General features: G+C 38.8%; 2 protein-coding genes across 3 annotated transcripts in view; both read right to left on the bottom strand.

Annotated features, from left to right (window-relative positions):
• The window catches only part of lcp1.S (lymphocyte cytosolic protein 1 (L-plastin) S homeolog), a 28,699-nt gene extending 28,610 nt beyond the window's left edge, over positions 1 to 89 (bottom strand). The window contains 1 exon segment of the mRNA NM_001086750.1: positions 35 to 89. The gene's annotated coding sequence lies outside the window, so the exon portion shown is untranslated.
• A 15,049-nt stretch (positions 90 to 15,138) lies between these two features.
• rubcnl.S (RUN and cysteine rich domain containing beclin 1 interacting protein like S homeolog) overlaps positions 15,139 to 20,652 on the bottom strand; it is a 39,251-nt gene continuing 33,737 nt past the window's right edge. For both annotated transcript variants that reach the window (XM_018249958.2, XM_018249960.2), the window contains exon 16: positions 15,139 to 16,323. In XM_018249958.2, coding sequence (XP_018105447.1) covers positions 16,187 to 16,323 — 137 coding nt within the window. In that variant the 3' untranslated portion in view covers positions 15,139 to 16,186. The remainder of the gene's footprint in view (positions 16,324 to 20,652) is intronic.

Genomic DNA, 20,652 nt, shown 5'->3' on the forward strand with positions numbered 1-20,652 from the left:
TACTAATACAAAGTGTTTTCTCATTTTCTCTTACCTTTACTATGCTGTTGTAAGTGGAAAGGCAAGCCAGAGGTATCTTGGCGCCGCTCTTCTGTGCTGAAACTGTAGTTTAGCTTTAACTTGTGGTTAGAAGAAGGAAGTGACTTGCCTGACAAATGTGACATATCTGAAAAACGGTTATGTCTTTATAAGGAAATGTTAGATGTAAATTTAACCCTTTAATTTTTTTCCTAACACCACCTGATTAGTCAAAGAGATGTTCACACCATTACCGCTTCTTAAGGCGATCTAATGTGGAGGTCTTTGGTAAGTTCGTATTATAAAAAATGAAGTGGTGCATGGATGAAGTACAATTACAATCTATGGTCATTTCTTCACTTATTAGAAGGGATTATTAGGTAGTAGAGCCTAACGGCGCATAAAAGAATGGAAATTACTATTGGCAATGAAATTAGATGATTCATAAAGGTCAGCTGGTTTTGTTTTTGGCCTGATCCTTTTGAGTATAACTGTGACTCTGATAAATACACTTAAAAGCTTGACAATTGGCCATCTATTTTAATAGTTTTATGAGCCTGATGATATATGAAAAGATCTGCTGAGTCTATAATACTGGTCAAAAATTACTGAGCACCACATTACACGCTTATGATACCATCAACACTTTGAAAACTTCAGTGCAAGTCACAAAAATCAGCAATAGTTTGTGCGTATGTTGGTGCATAGTGTGCAAGTTGTACTAAATACTAATAGGACATGTCCACAATAATGAGGGGATGAGAAATAGAGAATGGTTGTCTAGTGAGAGAATTCTAGTAAAAGATTACTGTAAAGCATTTGTAGGGGCACCTCTATAATATTTATGTTTCAGAGCTGCATCTGGTGTTCTCCAGGTATGTGAGAATGTGTTACAATAAAGCAGAGGTTTAGCATGAGTTCCAGTTATATGACTAGCTTACAAATCCAAATCCGTTTTTATGTAGCATTTTATCATAAGTATGGCAGGTGGCAATTCTCATCTCTACTCATCAGCCACAAGACAAAGCTTATTGACAATTCTCATGGAGTGGAGCTACTTTTCAGGCAATGTATCATATTCTTCCTCTCAACTCAGGAAATATATAATCAAGCTATATCATGCTTGGTTTCAAATAGCTTTGGTAGGGTGATCAAATAATCATACAGGGAAAATACAATTAGGACAGAATTTGAGCATCAACAACAGTATTTCCTCATTATTCAGTGGATGAGGAACTATCACTCTCCTAATTATATATTGCAAAATCAGAAAGCAGAAGGAGGAAAACAGAACAAAACTAGTTTGATAATATGATTTAGTAAACAATTACTTTAAAATACCTTAAACTGTCTTTTCAGGAAAATAATGAGTACTATCGGCATAAGTATTTTGCAGGCTCCCGATTTTTGCCATTCATCCAGATGTTCTGCTTAGTTTTCCCTCAAACAATTAAGAGGATCTTTTTGCTGCCCAGCCCTAGAACTCCTTGAAGATCTCTGGTACACTTTATAATTACGAGGTACAAGGTACACTTCATAAGGACGAGGTACAAGGTACACATCATAAGGATGAAAGGCTCAAAAGCATATTCCCAGACCCAGCACTAGCATTTAGACAGCCTCCCAACCTAAAGTCACTAATAACAAGAAGTGACTTATTGCAACCCACCAAAAATGGAACATATCCATGTGTCAAAAAACAATGAAAAACCTGCCCAAACATCCTGACTTCAGACAAAATATCAATTCCAGACACATTAGAGGAATACAGCATCCATGGTCACTACAACTGTTCTTCTTCCAATGTGGTGTACTTAATACAATGCACTAAATGCATAACAGGGGGACTGTATAAAGGAGAGACTGGGCAAAGCCTGAGAAAGAGAAATACACACCACCGATTCACTATAACCAATAAAAACTGGACACACCAATAGGAAATCATTTCAATGGCCCTCATCACTCCATAAAGGATTTAAGAGTTTTGGTACTTAAGGGCAATTTTATAACAGATAATGAAAGAAAAGTGTGGGACTACAAATCAATGGAAACTTTCAATTCTCTAAAGATTGGACTAAACCTGGGCCTTGGATTTATGGCTGATTATGTGGACTAAGAAAGGACTGCACCAGGTCAGAAATACCAACATATCTGGATATGGACTAAGAGATCATATGGAATTCCTTTGATTCTACACTCCAATAATTCAGCCCTAGTTTATACTCAGCCTCTTTGACCCATATTATCTTGTACCTTATCTGCAGATCCCCTCGTAAATGACTTTGACACCTTACACATAGATTGATATTCCTTTTTGTTGGTCATTTGACCCATGAGCTGAATGTTCTATATATACCAGAGAACACCACAGCTTCAGTGTTAGTTTGAAAAAGGAACTAAAATGTTCTCAAAGCTTGCTATGATTATATAGGTTAGCCAATAAAGGTGTCACCTTTATACCACTTTTGTTATTTTTTTATTTCAAAAGGGTTGCCCTGTAACATTTTTACTGGCTAACACGGTACAGCAACTTTACCTGCAATTATATTGTTCTTATGTAATATAAATAATAATAATTATATGAGATGTGAAGTATCTCCAGTTAAAGTCACAGTGGTACAATTAGGAAGATATACTACTAGTAACAGTTATGTCTCTCTCTATTTATCAAAGGAGCAATCAATATGTAACAGTTTTTGAAACTTATAAGTACTCGGAGATCAAAGTAAACAGCAAGTAAGAGGCAGACTACCATGGTTCATCTCAATGAGGAAAAATGTTTGTCTGTGTTATTTATATTTCATTTAAAAAAAGTCGTTTTACAGGTAATGAAGTGATCTTTGCAATGAAACACGTGTAAATATTATACCAGTTATTAACTCAAGTACATTTTCTTCATTTAAATATGAGAGTTCATTCAAATATTTCTTCATTAAAATATGAGAGTTCATTCAAATATTTCTTCATTAAAATACAAGAGTTTCTGCTGAATGTTTTCTGCTAGCTCAACAAACTCTGACTGTGGATGAATAAAAGAAAATACTATTAGTAGACAAGAATGGTGAATGTGATAAAGCTTACTGTGTTAATATTGGTTGATTTTCCCTTAAATGATGTTAAAAGTTATTGGGGGTCATTTATCAACACTGGGCAAATTTGTCCATGGCCATTAACCCATGGCAAACAATCAAATTGCTGCACTCATTGTTCTACTTGCAGCTGGCTTCAAAAAGCTAATCACTGATTGGTCGCTATAGGTAACTGCCCATGGGTAATTTGCCCAGTGTTGATAAATTACCACCATTGTATACACACTTGGATTGCAAAGGATAGCTTCAACATAACCCAGCCAAGTAATTTCACATTTCTGTAGAAAATCAACAAAAGAAGAGCAAGAATTTATGATGCAAGTCTTTTGTGACTCAATCACTAGCCCAATTAAGTTTACTATACATTTCTGCATCAGTTATAGCCTCTCTATTGATCCATAGTGTTATTTTATTTTGTGATGCTTTAGTTATATTAACAGGAACCTGAGCTTAAGCACAAATACTGCATAACTTTCAGATAACATATTACTATCTACATGAGAACAATTCCAATTTGCTGGCCTTTGTTTTTTTTCTTCTTCTAAAAATGCCTTGTGTGACACCAGTTTGCACAGAAGAAACACCCGTTATTGAAATCATTTTAGATATTAATGTTCACAATTAACGAATAAAACTTGAATCCATCAGTTTTAACAATGTAAAAGTAAAGAAACCAACTGTACCTGCACTTTGCACTCCCATCATGATCCACGTGGATCTGCAACTTGTCAAACCATGAAAAGAACTGGGAAAAAGTAGAGCAGTCATTAGATCTTGTTTAAACAGTGACAGATAATCTCAAATATAACAGTATACGTATGTCCCCTTTGTATAATTTTACAAGGAATAATTTTGCAACTGTAGATTCATGGATCACAGAATAGAGAGACATTATAAATGAAAAATGCTACGTTAAAATACCATTGGCTTTCTCATATTCAACTGCCTTTCTAATATTGTACATCCTTTTACATGATGAGAATATCTCCTTAATGAGACAAATTGACAATTGTATGACAGCTGCTAATTTTTATAATTACTAAATAATGACAACTGTGCACAAAGTAATAAATGATATACTGTGTTTATCTTTCAAGATAATTACAGCTTTTTTTTACATTACTTGGCTTGCCCTGCCAATAAACTCCTAACACTGAATTTATGTTGCATAGGAACTTTTATATGAAGGCAATATCGAATTATAATACAAAACTCAGTGTTGTAATATGAAACTTGTGCAGTTAATATGCCAATATGTTGAAAAATGTGAGGATATTGAAGTCACCTTGCAGTTCCATGATCTGTATAAAAGCGCTCAGACTTTGGCCTCGTCATGGAACTCCTTGGTAACTTATAATATCATTATATTTCAAAATAGGGGTACATCATGATTTACTATTAAAAACAATTAGCTTGATACATATATGTAGTATATATATATACAGTATATATATAAGAAATCCTAGAAGATCTGCAGGCTGTAAGCTCTGCAATAAAAACATTTTTATTTAAGTAGTAAGACCTGTGAGTGCGGATCTTCTTGGATTTCTTGTTGGTAAAATTATGGATACTGCTCCCAGTCATATGAACTTTCTATTCAAGTGTGCCGGCTTTCCTTGGTAATATATATATATATATATATATATATCATAAAAAAGACCAGCAACACCGATATATCTTGTGCAAAAAATTCAAATGTATTGAAAATGCATGTACAGCCAACGTGAAGTTTCGGTCCTCACAGGGACCTTTCTCAAGGCAACCATGCCTATAACACCAATCAGTTTAAATACCCCAACCCCCTTTGTCAATAGGAAATGACATCATCACATCAAAGTGCAAGAAATAGTGATTATAATAAAATATAAAATAGTGTTAAAACGATGTCCATACGGTCACTCAATAAGAATGAACATCTGCTTGTGTCCCGTGTCCACCTAGATAAATAAGACTTCACATAAGTTATGGTTAAAGTGCATCATGTGCATGGTATAATAACAGGTTAAATTTATCTAGCATGTGTTATACATGTGTGTGTCGGCCGAAACAATTACATGTGCCCCAGTGAACGTTTAATAAAATTTAAAATTTAAAAAACAGTGGTTAGATTATTCCAATAACGTAACAGACTGCAGTGGACCTATCAGGTTATATCCCCATATACTTTTCAATCACTGCAATTGCTCTTGCTTACAAAAAAATTTTTTTAGGGTCCCAGTCCTGTCGTTACATCACTATTTCCAAGAGAGTGTTACCACTACAGACTTACGTGATACAACCTCTAGTACCCCGTTTTTGTTCCCACAGTTAAATATATTGTATATAAGGTCTATCAGTACATTGCTTATCAGAATTTAGCAATCATTCATGCGACTAGTGGCAAACTATCTCACAGAAAACAATTTAAAGATAAAGAACTATTTAAGCCTTTGGGGGCCACACAATTCAATTCGTATGTCCAAAACGCCTCCCTCTGTAGTAAGATACGATCTGTATCCCCCCCTCTGGGTGGGTCGGCAATCCAGTCTATGGGCATACATTTGAAGGAAGATGCCGGGTGCTTTTCTTGAAGCCAATGTTGTGCCACAGGTTGTCTTGAAATGTCCTGTTTTCCCTCTATCTTAGGCTTAGGGTCTAAGGCTGCTCTTATGGTTGCACGATGCATACTGATCCTCTCCTTTAATTGTCTGCATGTCTTCCCGCAGTATAGTAGTCCACAGGGACACTTTATAATGTACACTACATTACGGGAAGTGCAAGTAAGCCTGTGCCTAATGGAGTATCTCTTTCCGGTGTGTGGATGAGAAAATGAATCACCCACAATTAGACAGTTACACATGACACAGTTGCCACATTTGAAGACCCCCATTCTGTTCACTTTAGCAGCTGGCATATATTTGCTTACCGGATCCGTAGGCGAAAGGAGCTCTTTCAGGTTCCTGTGTCTCCTATGTCCAAATGTAATGCTCCTGCGGTTGATCGCTGTTAAATCAGCGTCCGATTTCACAATGGGCCAGTGCTGTAAAATAGATTTTTTGATCACTGGTGTGCGCGCATCATACACAGTCATATAGTTAAGGACATCATCTCTAGTGTTTTTGACCCGTACAGACCCTTTTAGCATAGCCTCACGGTCTAATGTCTCCGCCCACTCCCTTGTGTCCAAAATGAGCTTGTAAGGGTACCCTCTTTCCAGGAAATGCTTGGCCATCACATCCAAGGCCTCACGTTTTTCCTCCTCCTTACTTGTGATACGAACTACCCTGATCATTTGTGACCTGGGTAAGGAGTTCAATAGGTGACGTGGATGACTACTGGAAAAGTGCAAAAGGGAATTTCTATCCGTGGGCTTACGGAATATTTTTGTGTGCAACCGGTTAGTACTTGGATCCTTGTACACCGTTACATCTAAGAAGTCAATGCTATGTGCGCTCTTATGCATCGTGAACCTGATGGGGGATGCCGCATTGTTCAATTCACCCACAAACTCAACCCATGAACTCTATATATATATATATATATATAGATATAGATATATATATATATATATAAAATCAAACATAATGGAATGCACAACCATTAGTATGAAGAAACCTGGGTTCTAGTCTGAGAAGTATGTAGACAAAATGCAGGGATTGACAGCACTCCAAGGAAATACATCAAGTCAATAATTCAAATGAAAGTGGAGATTTATTGGTGATCCAACGTTTCGGCTCCGCACAGGAGCCTTCGTCAGGGAAAGAAAAGCAGTGCACAAGTGTTTGGGGGTTTAAATAGTGTAAAAAATGGCTCCAAGACACCTGTATACGATGCCTGTCACTCATCATTTGTTATGCAAAGCAGTATATACATGTGGATACAAAGGCAAATGTTGTTATCCATGTTAGGTGTGCCCCTTTGTATGGGAGAGTTCTGCTTATACACAGGGTGCGTCCTACTGTTACCCCACTCCGTCACATTATTCTGATGTTTAGGGAGCTACCCGTCCTATGCCCTGTATAGATGGGCCGGAAATACACTGGAAACCCACAGTGAGCGGCGTCGTACCGTTGATAGGCAACCCATGTCCGTGTGCGTCACCGAGCACTCAGCTGCTAGCAACAGTATATATATATATATATATATATATATATATTCCACCAGATGAAAGCACTCACGGGTCAGTCATATGAATAAAAGTAGCAAACTTTATTCCAACAACCACATATCTACGCGTTTCGATCCCACTGGATGTGGTTGTTGGAATAAAGTTTGCTACTTTTATTCATATGACTGACCCGTGAGTGCTTTCATCTGGTGGAATATGAGGATTTTTGGTGAGCACCCGGTAACTATTGCATAGAGTGGTGCGTGCCGATAAAGGGAGAGATATATATATATATATATATATATATATATATATATATATATACACTACCATTAATTTATGCTTGCAAGAAATTTAGATAGAAAAAGAAACCCTGCCAATAGTTACTGTTATATAATTACCAGGTTTAAAAGAAAGTACTAATAAGTGTTCAACCATACCTATATAAAAAAATAAAGTGCTGTGCAGTTGAAATAAAGTGCTAGTGCAGTTATTGTTCTACTAGTTAAGTTATCCTGAAAAAATTGATAAGAATAATCAATTTCTATGAAGCTAAATTCATCTATAAATTAGTAATACTTCACAAATTCATCCAGGAATTAGCTAATTGAGTATAATTCATTAAGTAATTTTATACAAAAAAAAATTAGGATATTTCACTTACTATTTCAGAGCTCACAATTGATTATCAAATAAAGTGCAGTGCAATAAATGAATGTGTATGACCTAGATAATTCATTGGCTAATTAAATAGTATAAAAATGACCATAATTGAGAGTGGGTTAAAAAAATCTGTAGTCACAATCCATCAGATAGTTAATAGAAATTGCAAAAATAGATGGTGGAGTTGTCCCGTAAACTAGCTGCCTGATTTTTTTCTAGATCCTGGGACACCACAAAGATAAGGCAGGACAGGGTAACCGGGGCTGTGGCCTTGGTATTTAACTTGCCCTAGATGTTTAGAGAGGCTAAGTAACCCTAAAAAGCCACAAACCCCCGGCCCCTTAGACCGCTTTCGCTAAAGAGCTTTGTCAGACCTCAACCAATAGTTGTAATAAAAAGTCGTTTCTGTACGAATAAGGCCACCTAATTTGGTCTTCATTAGGCGTTAATGTATGGCTTTGCTACAGCATATTAAGTTCAATGGTATAGTCTACTCCTTTATCACTTGCTCAATTACTCACTTGCTGTGCAGTTTCAATTCTGTCTCCTTCCATCCCTAACATAGAAAAACCTTGCTGGAGGATGTCAGCAAGGATGCACAGATATCGGTAGCTTTTTCTAGCCATTTATGGCCACCTTGAGACTAGGGGGCAAGTTTACAAACCGGCGAAAAATTCGCCAGCGACGGGTTCTCAGCCATCATAACACTTTGCCCAGCGTAAATTTGATAGGACAATGCTAATTTACTAAAAAAACAAAGTTGCGTCCAGGGCGCCGACCGCTGGCGAAGTTTCGCTAGCGTTGCTTCAGCAATTTAAACCGAAGATGTGCTAGCGTTGGCTAATTTGCATATGCCGGGAAATTATAAAGTTACATGAACGTATATGTTGCAGCAAATACATTACACATTTACATTCCATTCCATTACACTAGTCCAGGGAATCTTAGAAAATAGAGTTCTTATAATGCCCTACAAGGAAACACTTTGAAACAAGGAAAAGACTGGTCCCCATAGGCTAACATTGCAATTCGGTAGGTGAAGTGTCAAAGTCGAAGTTTTTTAAAAGAGACAGTACTTCGATTTTCGTATGGTCGAATTTGTGAAGTATTTTCAATTCGAATTGAAGTCGAATTTGGCCTATTCGACAGTTGAAGTACCCAAAAATTATTTCAAAATTCAAAGTTTTTTTAATTCAAAAATTCACTTCGACCCTTAGTAAATGGGCCCCCTGGTGTAAATTTCATGTCAATAGCCCCATTAGAAATATATTTACTGAGAAAAACATTGACATGTTTAGTGCTTATTTTTCCTGCTGTAACTGTGTCTAACTACATGCCTTTTTGAATTAAACTCTACAGCAGTAAAAAATTCTACATTTCCAGTTATTTTATGGCCTATAGCACAATTCATATTTACTGGCAACAAGTAGCGTGAAAGGGTACAAGCACTCAGGGGCATAACCCTTGTCGTTGTTTCCCTCCCTTTAGCTTGTAAGTGCATGCAAGCCCTTTAATCCTCCTTGATTGTCATTCTTGTTTGTTTTAATTTTATTTAAAAAGTACAGCATAAATAGATTGTGTTTTATAAATCAGTGATAATGATAATGGGGTATGGGGGGCTCATGTGTTTTGTCACTGCTAGACTCTGGAGGGAATGAGCAGCTTCCCAAGGAAAGCACAGCACTAGGAGAACCTCAGTAATGGCAGAGATTTGTTTGCAGTATATCACAGTATATTCAGTCTCAACAGCTGAAGGAAAATCATTTGTGGTGTGAGCAGAGATGGCAGTGATGTAGTTGGCCATCTTAAATATATTTCAATATATGGACAAATAATGGCTGATTTGTTTAAAGAGAAGGACATTTTTATGGTAACTTTATGTATAAAATGTCTGTCATAAATATATTGATAATGGGTGAGTGTCCATACTGTATGAATTTTGTGGTTACAAGCTTGTGGTGAGCACAGCTTTTCCCTATTGCTACAGTCAGTGATTTGATATGGATGCAACATTTGTTAATTCATACAAATACATTCCTATAATCTGTTGGAATGTTTCTATATTGTAATGAAAGTTTGCGACCTGTTATTTGAAAAATGCCCCAAAACTGCTGTGGGCTGTACAGTCCTTCTATAGGCTATACAATCCTTCTATGGGCTGTACAATCCTTCTATGGGCTGTACAATCCTTATATGGGCTGTATAATCCTTCTATGGGCTGTATAATCCTTCTATGGGCTATATAATCCTTCTATGGGCTGTATAATCCTTCTATAGGCTATACAATCCTTCTATAGACTGCACAATCCTTCTATAGACTGTACAATCCTTCTATGGGCTGTATAATCCTTCTATGGGCTGTATAATCCTTCTATAGGCTATACAATCCTTCTATAGGCTGTACAATCCTTATATGGGCTGTATAATCCTTCTATAGGCTGTACAGTCCTTCTATAGACTGTAGGGCAACAGCATTGAATGATCTTCCTGCCACCAGTCCAAAGGGAGGGACAGAATAGGAAGTCTGCACTAAACCTGGTTGGGATGTTGGGAGGGGTAAGTAATACTGGGCTGGGGTGGAATTGGATCCTTGCTTTATTTCATATTTAAACTTGTGGTATTCATTATAAGTACTGTAAATGCTGAAGTTTCTACTGATTTTAGTATGGGTCAGTATAGCAGTAATTCCATTTTAAAGGGTTTTTCAAAAGGCACTTCAAAGATGTAACATTATCACAATGGCTATTCTTCTATCCATTCTAATGGTAGTTTTCTGTTTTCTTCCACATCTTTCAGGTTTTTGTTGCAATTTTAAGGCATTTGAGATCATTTTAGCTGAGCAGCCTGTCATTTTCTGCACTTCTTTATATGTTTTCCCCTCTGGAACAACCCATTTTCAGAGAGAAATGCACTATAACCAGCATGCACAACATTTGCTCTTTCCTTCCTTAAATAAGGGCCATAATTGACACTATTAATTGGCGAATTTGTCCCGTTTTGCATGAATTTTGTGAATTTCCTGTGAAATTCGTGAAACCGGTGGAAAATTCATAAAACGGCCGTCAAATTTGCGAATTTATTAGCTGGCGGTGAAACGGGCAAATTTGCTGCAAATTCGCTCCCGGCGAATAAATTCTCCCATCACTAGTTGACACCTGTTTTTTCACAGAATGAATGATCTCACTAATTGAACACTGCTATTATTTGGAACAAGATATTATTTGGAACAAGATATTATTTGGAACAAGCCTCAATTAATGATTCAATTACACAGAATCAGCAGCATGTCATGACTGTTGGGTCTGTGGGTTTTCTATTACTCTACACTACACCTACTAGTAAATGATTTGCCATGTAGAAATGTATGTTCTACCAAAACCAGTGATTGATGAGGTAAGTGATGTTGGACTGCTATTATTCTGAACACAACTGTATGTGTAAATCATCATGACAACCACTTTTGTCACTATTGTCAGGAATTGTCTCACTACAATTTATCAGGTTACAATACTGTGATTTCAGCCTTGTCAGGCAATGTACAGTCATACTGTATGTAAGGGGGCTGCTTTGGGAATTTAGGTGACCACTTACTAGAAATTGCAGCAACACAAACACCCAAAGTATCGCCATGTGCCATTGGCTTTATCCATATTATATATAATTTTTAAAAAGGAATAATATAGGAAACCACAAATATACTCATATACAAGGTACAGCGTGCTAGTACAAAACATTTTCTTCCTTGTCTCTAGTTTCAGAGTTTCTTCCTTGTCTCTAGCGTGTGATTGCTGCAGAGGACCACTGTACAGTGAAGGACTTCGCTATTCGGCCTGGCAAGAAAATCTTTGGCATCCGCAATCTCCCATTGATGTTCCGATGCTGCTCACCAACCTGTTATAAAACCTTCTTGAGTCAGATAGATACACTTGTGAAGCAATTGTCGGCCAGGCCTCCCTAAGCTACGGGTTCGGGGCATCGCACCCGAGCCAGAGTTGTGGAGCGGTAACCTGAAGTGAATGCCTATGAGAGTAACAATTTAAGCAACTGGCCGGGGCATTTGCACCTGGACTCACCCAGTTATAGGGTGATTGATCATAAGAAGGATTTCTGTGTGTTACCTCATTGTATTAAAATTATTAGCTGAGGGGTTAGAGCACATCCTAAAAAGTCTGTTTACAAATATATAGAGATACTTGTGGAACAACTATATGGAAACGGATCACTTCATGCTGTTCTGGCTCTCTGTAGTCCACATATCTCCCTACAATAGCATCTCTCCCAGAAAGTCCTGCGTGCAGCATTAAATATGGCCAGGGTCAGCTTTGTAGAGGGCTCTCTCAATACCCAACATGTAATGTGCTGCAAGATTCCAGTCAGGAGAGTGCATAGGTTGGAATGCTTTGGACTGACTCTTTACTGGGTAGAGGATCAGGATCCTCCACACTGCTTTTCTTCTTCAGCGGTCTCTGAAAAACTGCCCTGGTCTAAGACTCCTGCCACATTGAATTTATATTTGTGGCTCCCCCTCCCAGCTTTCTTTGGTGATTGCAGGTGCAGGTTATTTAAGGAATTGTAGTGTGTCAAGTTGGACTGGCAGAGGTTAGGGTCAGCTTGCTGATCACTATTACTGAAGCCTATATCTCCTAGTCAATGCTAGTCTATGTTAAGGAACCTTTTGACAAATTTGATTTCAGCCACAGACTTTATTTACCCTAATCACAAACAAACACTCTTCTAGATTGACATACTTAACCAAAAAAAACCCAAAGCCTACAAAAGTAAATGCTGCAGTCTATATTGAAAACTTTCTCCTCCAGCCCAGAATTTCAGCAGCCTTATAAAGAAATAAAACATGCATGCAAGTTTAATCACAGCAGCTCCACATCTTTGAATGCCAGTGGCACTGCACATGCTCAGTGTTGCGATTGAGAAGCTAAGCTAAAGCGTTGAGGGAAATCATCAGCAAAAAAAAAAAAAAAATGAGGTTATATCTGCTATGTAATGTAAATTTAAAGGACCAGTAACATCAAAAATTTTTACAAAAATATTCGTTACAATACAACGAAAAAAAACATCAAGACCAATTAAAATTTAAAATAGCAAATCCTTTATTAAGATATAACTTACAGAAACTCCACTTCCTGTCTTCAACAGAAACGGCGAAAGGGCGACCATCCATGCTGCTGTGCTTGATTGCTCTTCTCTGGCTCTTCACTGACAGCGTGTCGATCTCCTCCAGCTCTTCAGAAGGCCGCAGCGGTGTTATTATGCCTGTCCCCACTGTAACATAGCAGACCGCCAGCATACCAGGGTAACCCAGAACCCCCTGCCCCTGCATTATTTCAACCCTCCTGGCACCGGGAGGATTCCTTCTGCCTGCTGCTGTGGAGACGCGCAAGAGCTGCATCTCTGCAGAGCCTGCCTTCGGAAAGTGAACCAGCTGGCCGGCGCGTTTGTGAACGCATCCCCAAGGCGAACTGCTGCCTTCACGATGGCTCCAATCACCTAGCAGCGCCAAGACTCCTGCCACTCGTTTCCTGATTCCTCCAGAGTGGAGGTTATACGATCCTCAACCTTTTGCCCCTCTCGGGCTTCCTTATTGTGTGCAACGCTCTCCTTTTGGTGCTGGAATCACTCCGGTTTTGTTACTGATGTAACCGCTCGGGAGGAACCCGGAAACGAGAGGCGGGAGCTGCAGAGGGAACTAGGCTGCTAGGTGATTGCCATCGCAAAGACAGCAGTTCGCCTTGGGGATGTGCGGAGAGAGCCGGATAGCATTGGACAGGGGTCTGCCATTCAAACATGCCGGGCAGCTGGTTCACCTTCCGACTCTGAAGAAACGCTGCTCCCTTTACTGGTCCATACATTGATTGCGCGTCTCCCCAACAGCCCACAGCAGCAGGCAGAAGGAATATTCTCGGTGCCAGGAGGGTTAAAATAATGCAGGGGCAAGGGGTTCTGGGTTACCCTGGTATGCTGGCGGTCTGCTATGTTACAGTGGGGACAGGCATAATAACACCGCTGCGGCCTTCTGAAGAGCTGGAGGAGATCGACACGCTGTCAGTGAAGAGCCAGAGAAGAGCAATCAAGCACAGCAGCATGGATGGTCGCCCTTTCGCCGTTTCTGTAGAAGACAGGAAGTGGAGTTTCTGTAAGTTATATCTTAATAAAGGATTTTCTATTTTAAATTTTACTTGGTCTTGATGTATTTTTTCGTTGTATTGTAACAAATTTTTTTGTAAAAATTTTTGATGTTACTGGTCCTTTAAGCCTTTTATTCTGAATTTTATATTGTATATACACAGTAAAGTGTGAGTTGGCCCCTAAGCTCAGGTCATCAGGAAAAAAAAGCTGATGTGCTTATCCGGGCATTATATTCTACAATTCAAACCCAATTACGTGATAAGCTTTATTTTCTTTCAAGAGCCTTGATGCAAGAGACACAAAGCAACTGCTAAAACTAAAGCTTGCAGTAGAACATGAAGTACTCCTTCAAACAAATAAGCACGGTATGGGGGCAAATATTAAGGGGGTTATTTATCAAAGTCCTAATTTATTTTCTGTCCTTTATTTTCTGCTACAAACTCCAATCAAACCCACTCGGGTTTTTATGCTCATTTATTATTATATTTTCCCGAAAATTTGCTTTGCAGGAAAAAAATAAATAAAAAAAAATCTGATTTTCAGGATTTTTTCAGAATTTCACCCAAAAATGCAGAAAACTTTGGGGTATTGCACGAAACCCCAGCGCACATCAAAAAATCATTGGGACTTCTCCCATTGACTTATATGCAAACTCAACAGGTCGGAGATGCAGGATTTTCAGATTCTGACTTTTCCCATCCTCTGGGTTTAATAAATTCTGATTTTGTAAAAGAATAAATACATTTTTTCGTAATTTTTGCATTTGGAGTTTAGTAAATAACCCCCTAAGTGTATCTCACAACAGATCCAGTACACCAGTCACACTTGTGACCTTCCTTTGGGACAACCAGAGCAGTGTAAACTTGCCTCAATTGCTTCAATCCCATGTATGATCTCTGCACCAAATACAGGTATGGGATCAATTATGCAGAATACTTGGGACCTGGGATTCTCTGGATAAAGGATCATCGACTCTTAGAGCTTAGAGCTGTAACTTAGAGCTTTCTCGATAAGGGAATCCATTTTATCCCTTGGGTAAGATATGCAAATGCAAAACAGCTTGTTCTTTCTTCCTTGATTTTTTTTAAAGGAATTCATTATTATAAATGTAATACACAACATCCAGAAGTCCAGACATTTTCTTTGCATTCTTTATTTTAATAATGCAAAGCTGCAAAACTAGGACATTTGTTTAAAGAAAAAAAAAAACAACTAATGAAAAATAAGAATGTTCCTACATAAATATAGTTGGGGAAACCCTCTTCTACTGTAAATACTTGGGGCATCCATGTAAAAAAAAATATAGGTGATGTCATGGTGATTTGGCACAAGACAAGTCAAAGTGCAAATACAAATGTAAAAAAAACCCCACAGAAAACAAAGATTATTTTTTAAACAAAGGTTAGACAGATATGATAATAGTTTCCTATGCTGCCCGGTGGCTGCTGTAAGCTTCCATTAGAGTATCACTGCTGCTGCTTCACTTGCTTCATGTGTGCTCCTTTAGATCAGGTACAAGGAAATTAAAGTGCCTTCCCAAGTCATGTCATTGACTGAGTCAGTATAATGTCAGAAGGGGTCAAATAAGATAACTTCCTAAATTATTGCTTGGACCAGATCCCATGAAGTCAGAGCAGCGGGCAGCTATGACAGTCTCTTGGAAGTTAATATAGGAAAGAAGTGCAAAAGGTGTGAAGTTTGCAACATGAATAGTGGGTCACGTGAATGGATGTCCCAATGGTCTCATATGGTCACCTGACTTAAATGATTAGAAAACGTAACAGGTGGGGAGACCTTTGGTAAAACGCCTATATAATCAGTGCAGTTCAGAAGCAAAGCAGAAGTTTAGATTTTTCCAATTCCCCACTCTGCGTGTAACATTGAAAACTTTAAAAAAAATGATTTTAGGATTTAGTTCTACTCAGATGCCCTAATCCTTATGGTGTAGTATCCAGTAGAATCAGGCAGTACTAGCAGAGCTGGTAGGTGATAAAAGTATAAGCTAGTGGTCATTCTTAAAAATATTCAGCATCTGAGACATTAAAAAAGGCTGTTAAAATATGAATAAAAAAAATAAACCCTAAAACTTCTACAAAATAAAAGGAGCTTACAAAAATTCTGTTGATTTCTTAAATAAACTGTGCATAATATACAGATTGAGGTATAAAAACCCTGCAGCAACACATCATTGCACTGGTTTCCTTTCACTCTGCTGTAGACTTGGCGACGGACTTCTCTTTAGGGCTTTTCTCCTTTCCATTCTGCAGCACTTAGGGCAATCCCCGGTGTAGAAGCATTTCTTGTGATAGCAGGTTTTGCAAACTAGACAAGAGAGAAACAGGCAACAGATATAAAGGGGTGCTTGCACACACCGCTATCTATACTTATTACAGCATTAACAACATTCAAATTAAATGAAATATGAAAAAAAGCCTCAAAATATTTGGCAGGACGATATTAAAATAAAAATGAATCCAGGGGAAGAGAATTCCACATTCTGGAAAGCTGTGCCTATCCACATGGCATGATGTGCAGATTCACATGAAGTGTGACAAACCCCAATATTGAATACTGTAGACAGACACGTGTGCAGCTTTACTTTCCATAGAAACACCATTGCAATCTATTACAGCTAATATGATCATATCTCAACATTAGCTATTAATACATTGGTACGTGTATGGATGGAATGTCTGTTTTGTATCATTTTCAGAAAGTGTATAGCAGGCTGACCATCAACCATTAACCAACCATTGTCCATCAGTCAGTTTGCAGATTGCCCATGTGTCAGTGTATCCGTTAAGAAAGTGCAGAGAAGCAGCAGCTACAGTTCACTTCCTGCTATTTCCACCATATGGCCCAGGGCTGTCCAACTGGCGGCCCGCGGCCCGTGCCCCCCCCCTTCGGTGGCCCCCACATGCTGTGTCTGTTTACCATATGTAAACTTTAAAAAGGTATCACTACAGAGAAACTGGCCCCTGCATTGTTTAAACCTCAAATTCAGACTAATCCCCTGTATTGTTCACACCTGTGATCCCCCCTACCTGTAACACCTCTATTGTTTATATCCTAAAGGCCTGTACTGTTCACACCTGAGATCCAGACTGAAACTGCCCACATTGTTCACCTGTTCACACTTTATTCAAAATGCTAATGGTGCACCAGCACTGTGTCACTGTATGTAGTACATATTAGAATGAGAGCTTTCCCTGTTTCCTGCTCTGTTCTGCCTTCCCTCCCTGTGTGTGCCATTCTCTGCTTACCCAGTGCTGCTTGTGTGTGTTATTCTCTGCTTGCCCAGTGCTGCTTGTGTGTGCCATTCTCTGCTTACTCAGTGCTGCTTGTGTGTGCCATTCTCTGCTTGCCCAGTGCGGCTTGTGTGTGCCATTCTCTGCTTGCCCAGTGCTGCTTGTGTGTGCCATTCTCTGCTTGCCCAGTGCTGCTTGTGTGTGCCATTCTCTGCTTGCCCAGTGCTGCTTGTGTGCGCCATTCTCAGCTTGCCCAGTGCTGCTTGTGTGTGCCATTCTCTGCTTGCCCAGTGCTGCTTGTGTGTGCCATTCTCTGCTTGATAAAGGGGTTTGCCCCAAAACGTTGCATGTCCGCACAAAAATAAATAGAATGGGGTAACCCTGCATTTCAATTGCCTTGTGTGCCACTGTATCTCTACTTTACTGACACTTAAGGGGTTGCCATGCTCTCTACACTGTGCACCAGGCTATTACACGGAAAGTGATTTAAGAGTGTGCTCTACCTCATCTTGTTCCATTCTCTGCTTGCCCTACGCTACCTATGGAATGTAAGCCTGTTAGGGGTTTGTTAGCATTTGGAAATTGTTGTTAAGGACCCCTAAGGTGTTTAATCATGTGTTGGGGGGTTGTTGTATTATCCACAGGGGAGGATGCGGCATATGGAACTATGGTATGTTTTAACACGACTTCAATTTTTCACATATGAGTGATGAGGGATTTCCCTGCAGTGAGCACCAACCATTTGGTTTTTTGGTGTGCTACCACCGTTAATGTGGATATGATCTTAAAAGTTCTTGTGGTAACAGGAGTATGGTTTACAGTGGGTGTGGTTTAAAAGGGGGAGTGGCCAATGCTGACTTCTATTATCGGTCCTCCACCACATAGGCCAGTAAAATTTTGGCCCTCAGTACCACAGAAGTTGGACAGCACTGGCCCATCATATTGGAATCTGAATATAGCGAGTCATATCTAGTGGTCCTAACAAGTAGTATTGCCATACAGTCCATCTACTTAATCCTACAAGACTAACAACATATAAAAAACACTATATATATATATATATATATATAATATCAAAACAGGGGGGTTGTGGGAGCACTCTAAAGGCTTTAAAGTATATATATAAGTATAATAAATGCTATTGCATATGTACCCAAAACAGGGGTTATTTTGTTACAAAGTTATGATCATAAAATTGATAAGCCACCATACCACGTCAAGGTAAACCCCGAATGGCGGTCCCTAACTTGTTTTATGTTTTATGTGCATTTTAGCATTACCTGTAATCAATGTCCGTTGAACGCTGTTTTTTCACTAAAGGCTAAATCCTCCCCAGCCAGCAATCGGGCTTTTAAAGGAGAGATATTCCCAAAACAAACGCCCAATTTTAAAAGCATAGGATCACCACTAGTTTAAAGGGGGGGTATGGGGTGCTACAACCACTGAAGCTATGCCACAGCTCCTGGCTAAATATACAATATCAAAACAGGGGGGTTGTGGGAGCACTCTAAAGGCTTTAAAGTATATATATAAGTATAATAAATGCTATTGCATATGTACCCAAAACAGGGGTTATTTTGTTACAAAGTTATGATCATAAAATTGATAAGCCACCATACCACGTCAAGGTAAACCCCGAATGGCGGTCCCTAACTTGTTTTATGTTTTATGTGCATTTTAGCATTACCTGTAATCAATGTCCGTTGAACGCTGTTTTTTCACTAAAGGCTAAATCCTCCCCAGCCAGCAATCGGGCTTTTAAAGGAGAGATATTCCCAAAACAAACGCCCAATTTTAAAAGCATAGGATCACCACTAGTTTAAAGGGGGGGTATGGGGTGCTACAACCACTGAAGCTATGCCACAGCTCCTGGCTAAATATACAATATCAAAACAGGGGGGTTGTGGGAGCACTCTAAAGGCTTTAAAGTATATATATAAGTATAATAAATGCTATTGCATATGTACCCAAAACAGGGGTTATTTTGTTACAAAGTTATGATCATAAAATTGATAAGCCACCATACCACGTCAAGGTAAACCCCGAATGGCGGTCCCTAACTTGTTTTATGTTTTATGTGCATTTTAGCATTACCTGTAATCAATGTCCGTTGAACGCTGTTTTTTCACTAAAGGCTAAATCCTCCCCAGCCAGCAATCGGGCTTTTAAAGGAGAGATATTCCCAAAACAAACGCCCAATTTTAAAAGCATAGGATCACCACTAGTTTAAAGGGGGGTATGGGGTGCTACAACCACTGAAGCTATGCCACAGCTCCTGGCTAAATATACAATATCAAAACAGGGGGGTTGTGGGAGCACTCTAAAGGCTTTAAAGTATATATATAAGTATAATAAATGCTATTAGCCCTTAGTGAAAAAACAGCGTTCAACGGACATTGATTACAGGTAATGCTAAAATGCACATAAAATATAAAACAAGTTAGGGACCGCCATTCGGGGTTTACCTTGACGTGGTATGGTGGCTTATCAATTTTATGATCATAACTTTGTAACAAAATAACCCCTGTTTTGGGTACATATGCAATAGCATTTATTATACTTATATATACTTTAAAGCCTTTTAGAGTGCTCCCACAACCCCCCTGTTTTGATATTGTATATTTAGCCAGGAGCTGTGGCATAGCTTCAGTGGTTGTAGCACCCCATACCCCCCCTTTAAACTAGTGGTGATCCTATGCTTTTAAAATTGGGCGTTTGTTTTGGGGAATATCTCTCCTTTAAAAGCCTGATTGCTGGCTGGGGAGGATTTAGCCCTTAGTGAAAAAACAGCGTTCAACGGACATTGATTACAGGTAATGCTAAAATGCACATAAAATATAAAACAAGTTAGGGACCGCCATTCGGGGTTTACCTTGACGTGGTATGGTGGCTTATCAATTTTATGATCATAACTTTGTAACAAAATAACCCCTGTTTTGGGTACATATGCAATAGCATTTATTATACTTATATATACTTTAAAGCCTTTTAGAGTGCTCCCACAACCCCCCTGTTTTGATATTGTATATTTAGCCAGGAGCTGTGGCATAGCTTCAGTGGTTGTAGCACCCCATACCCCCCCTTTAAACTAGTGGTGATCCTATGCTTTTAAAATTGGGCGTTTGTTTTGGGAATATCTCTCCTTTAAAAGCCTGATTGCTGGCTGGGGAGGATTTAGCCCTTAGTGAAAAAACAGCGTTCAACGGACATTGATTACAGGTAATGCTAAAATGCACATAAAATATAAAACAAGTTAGGGACCGCCATTCGGGGTTTACCTTGACGTGGTATGGTGGCTTATCAATTTTATGATCATAACTTTGTAACAAAATAACCCCTGTTTTGGGTACATATGCAATAGCATTTATTATACTTATATATACTTTAAAGCCTTTTAGAGTGC

The sequence above is a fragment of the Xenopus laevis genome, chromosome 2S, assembly GCF_017654675.1.
Source record: "Xenopus laevis strain J_2021 chromosome 2S, Xenopus_laevis_v10.1, whole genome shotgun sequence".
Lineage (NCBI taxonomy): Eukaryota > Metazoa > Chordata > Amphibia > Anura > Pipidae > Xenopus > Xenopus laevis.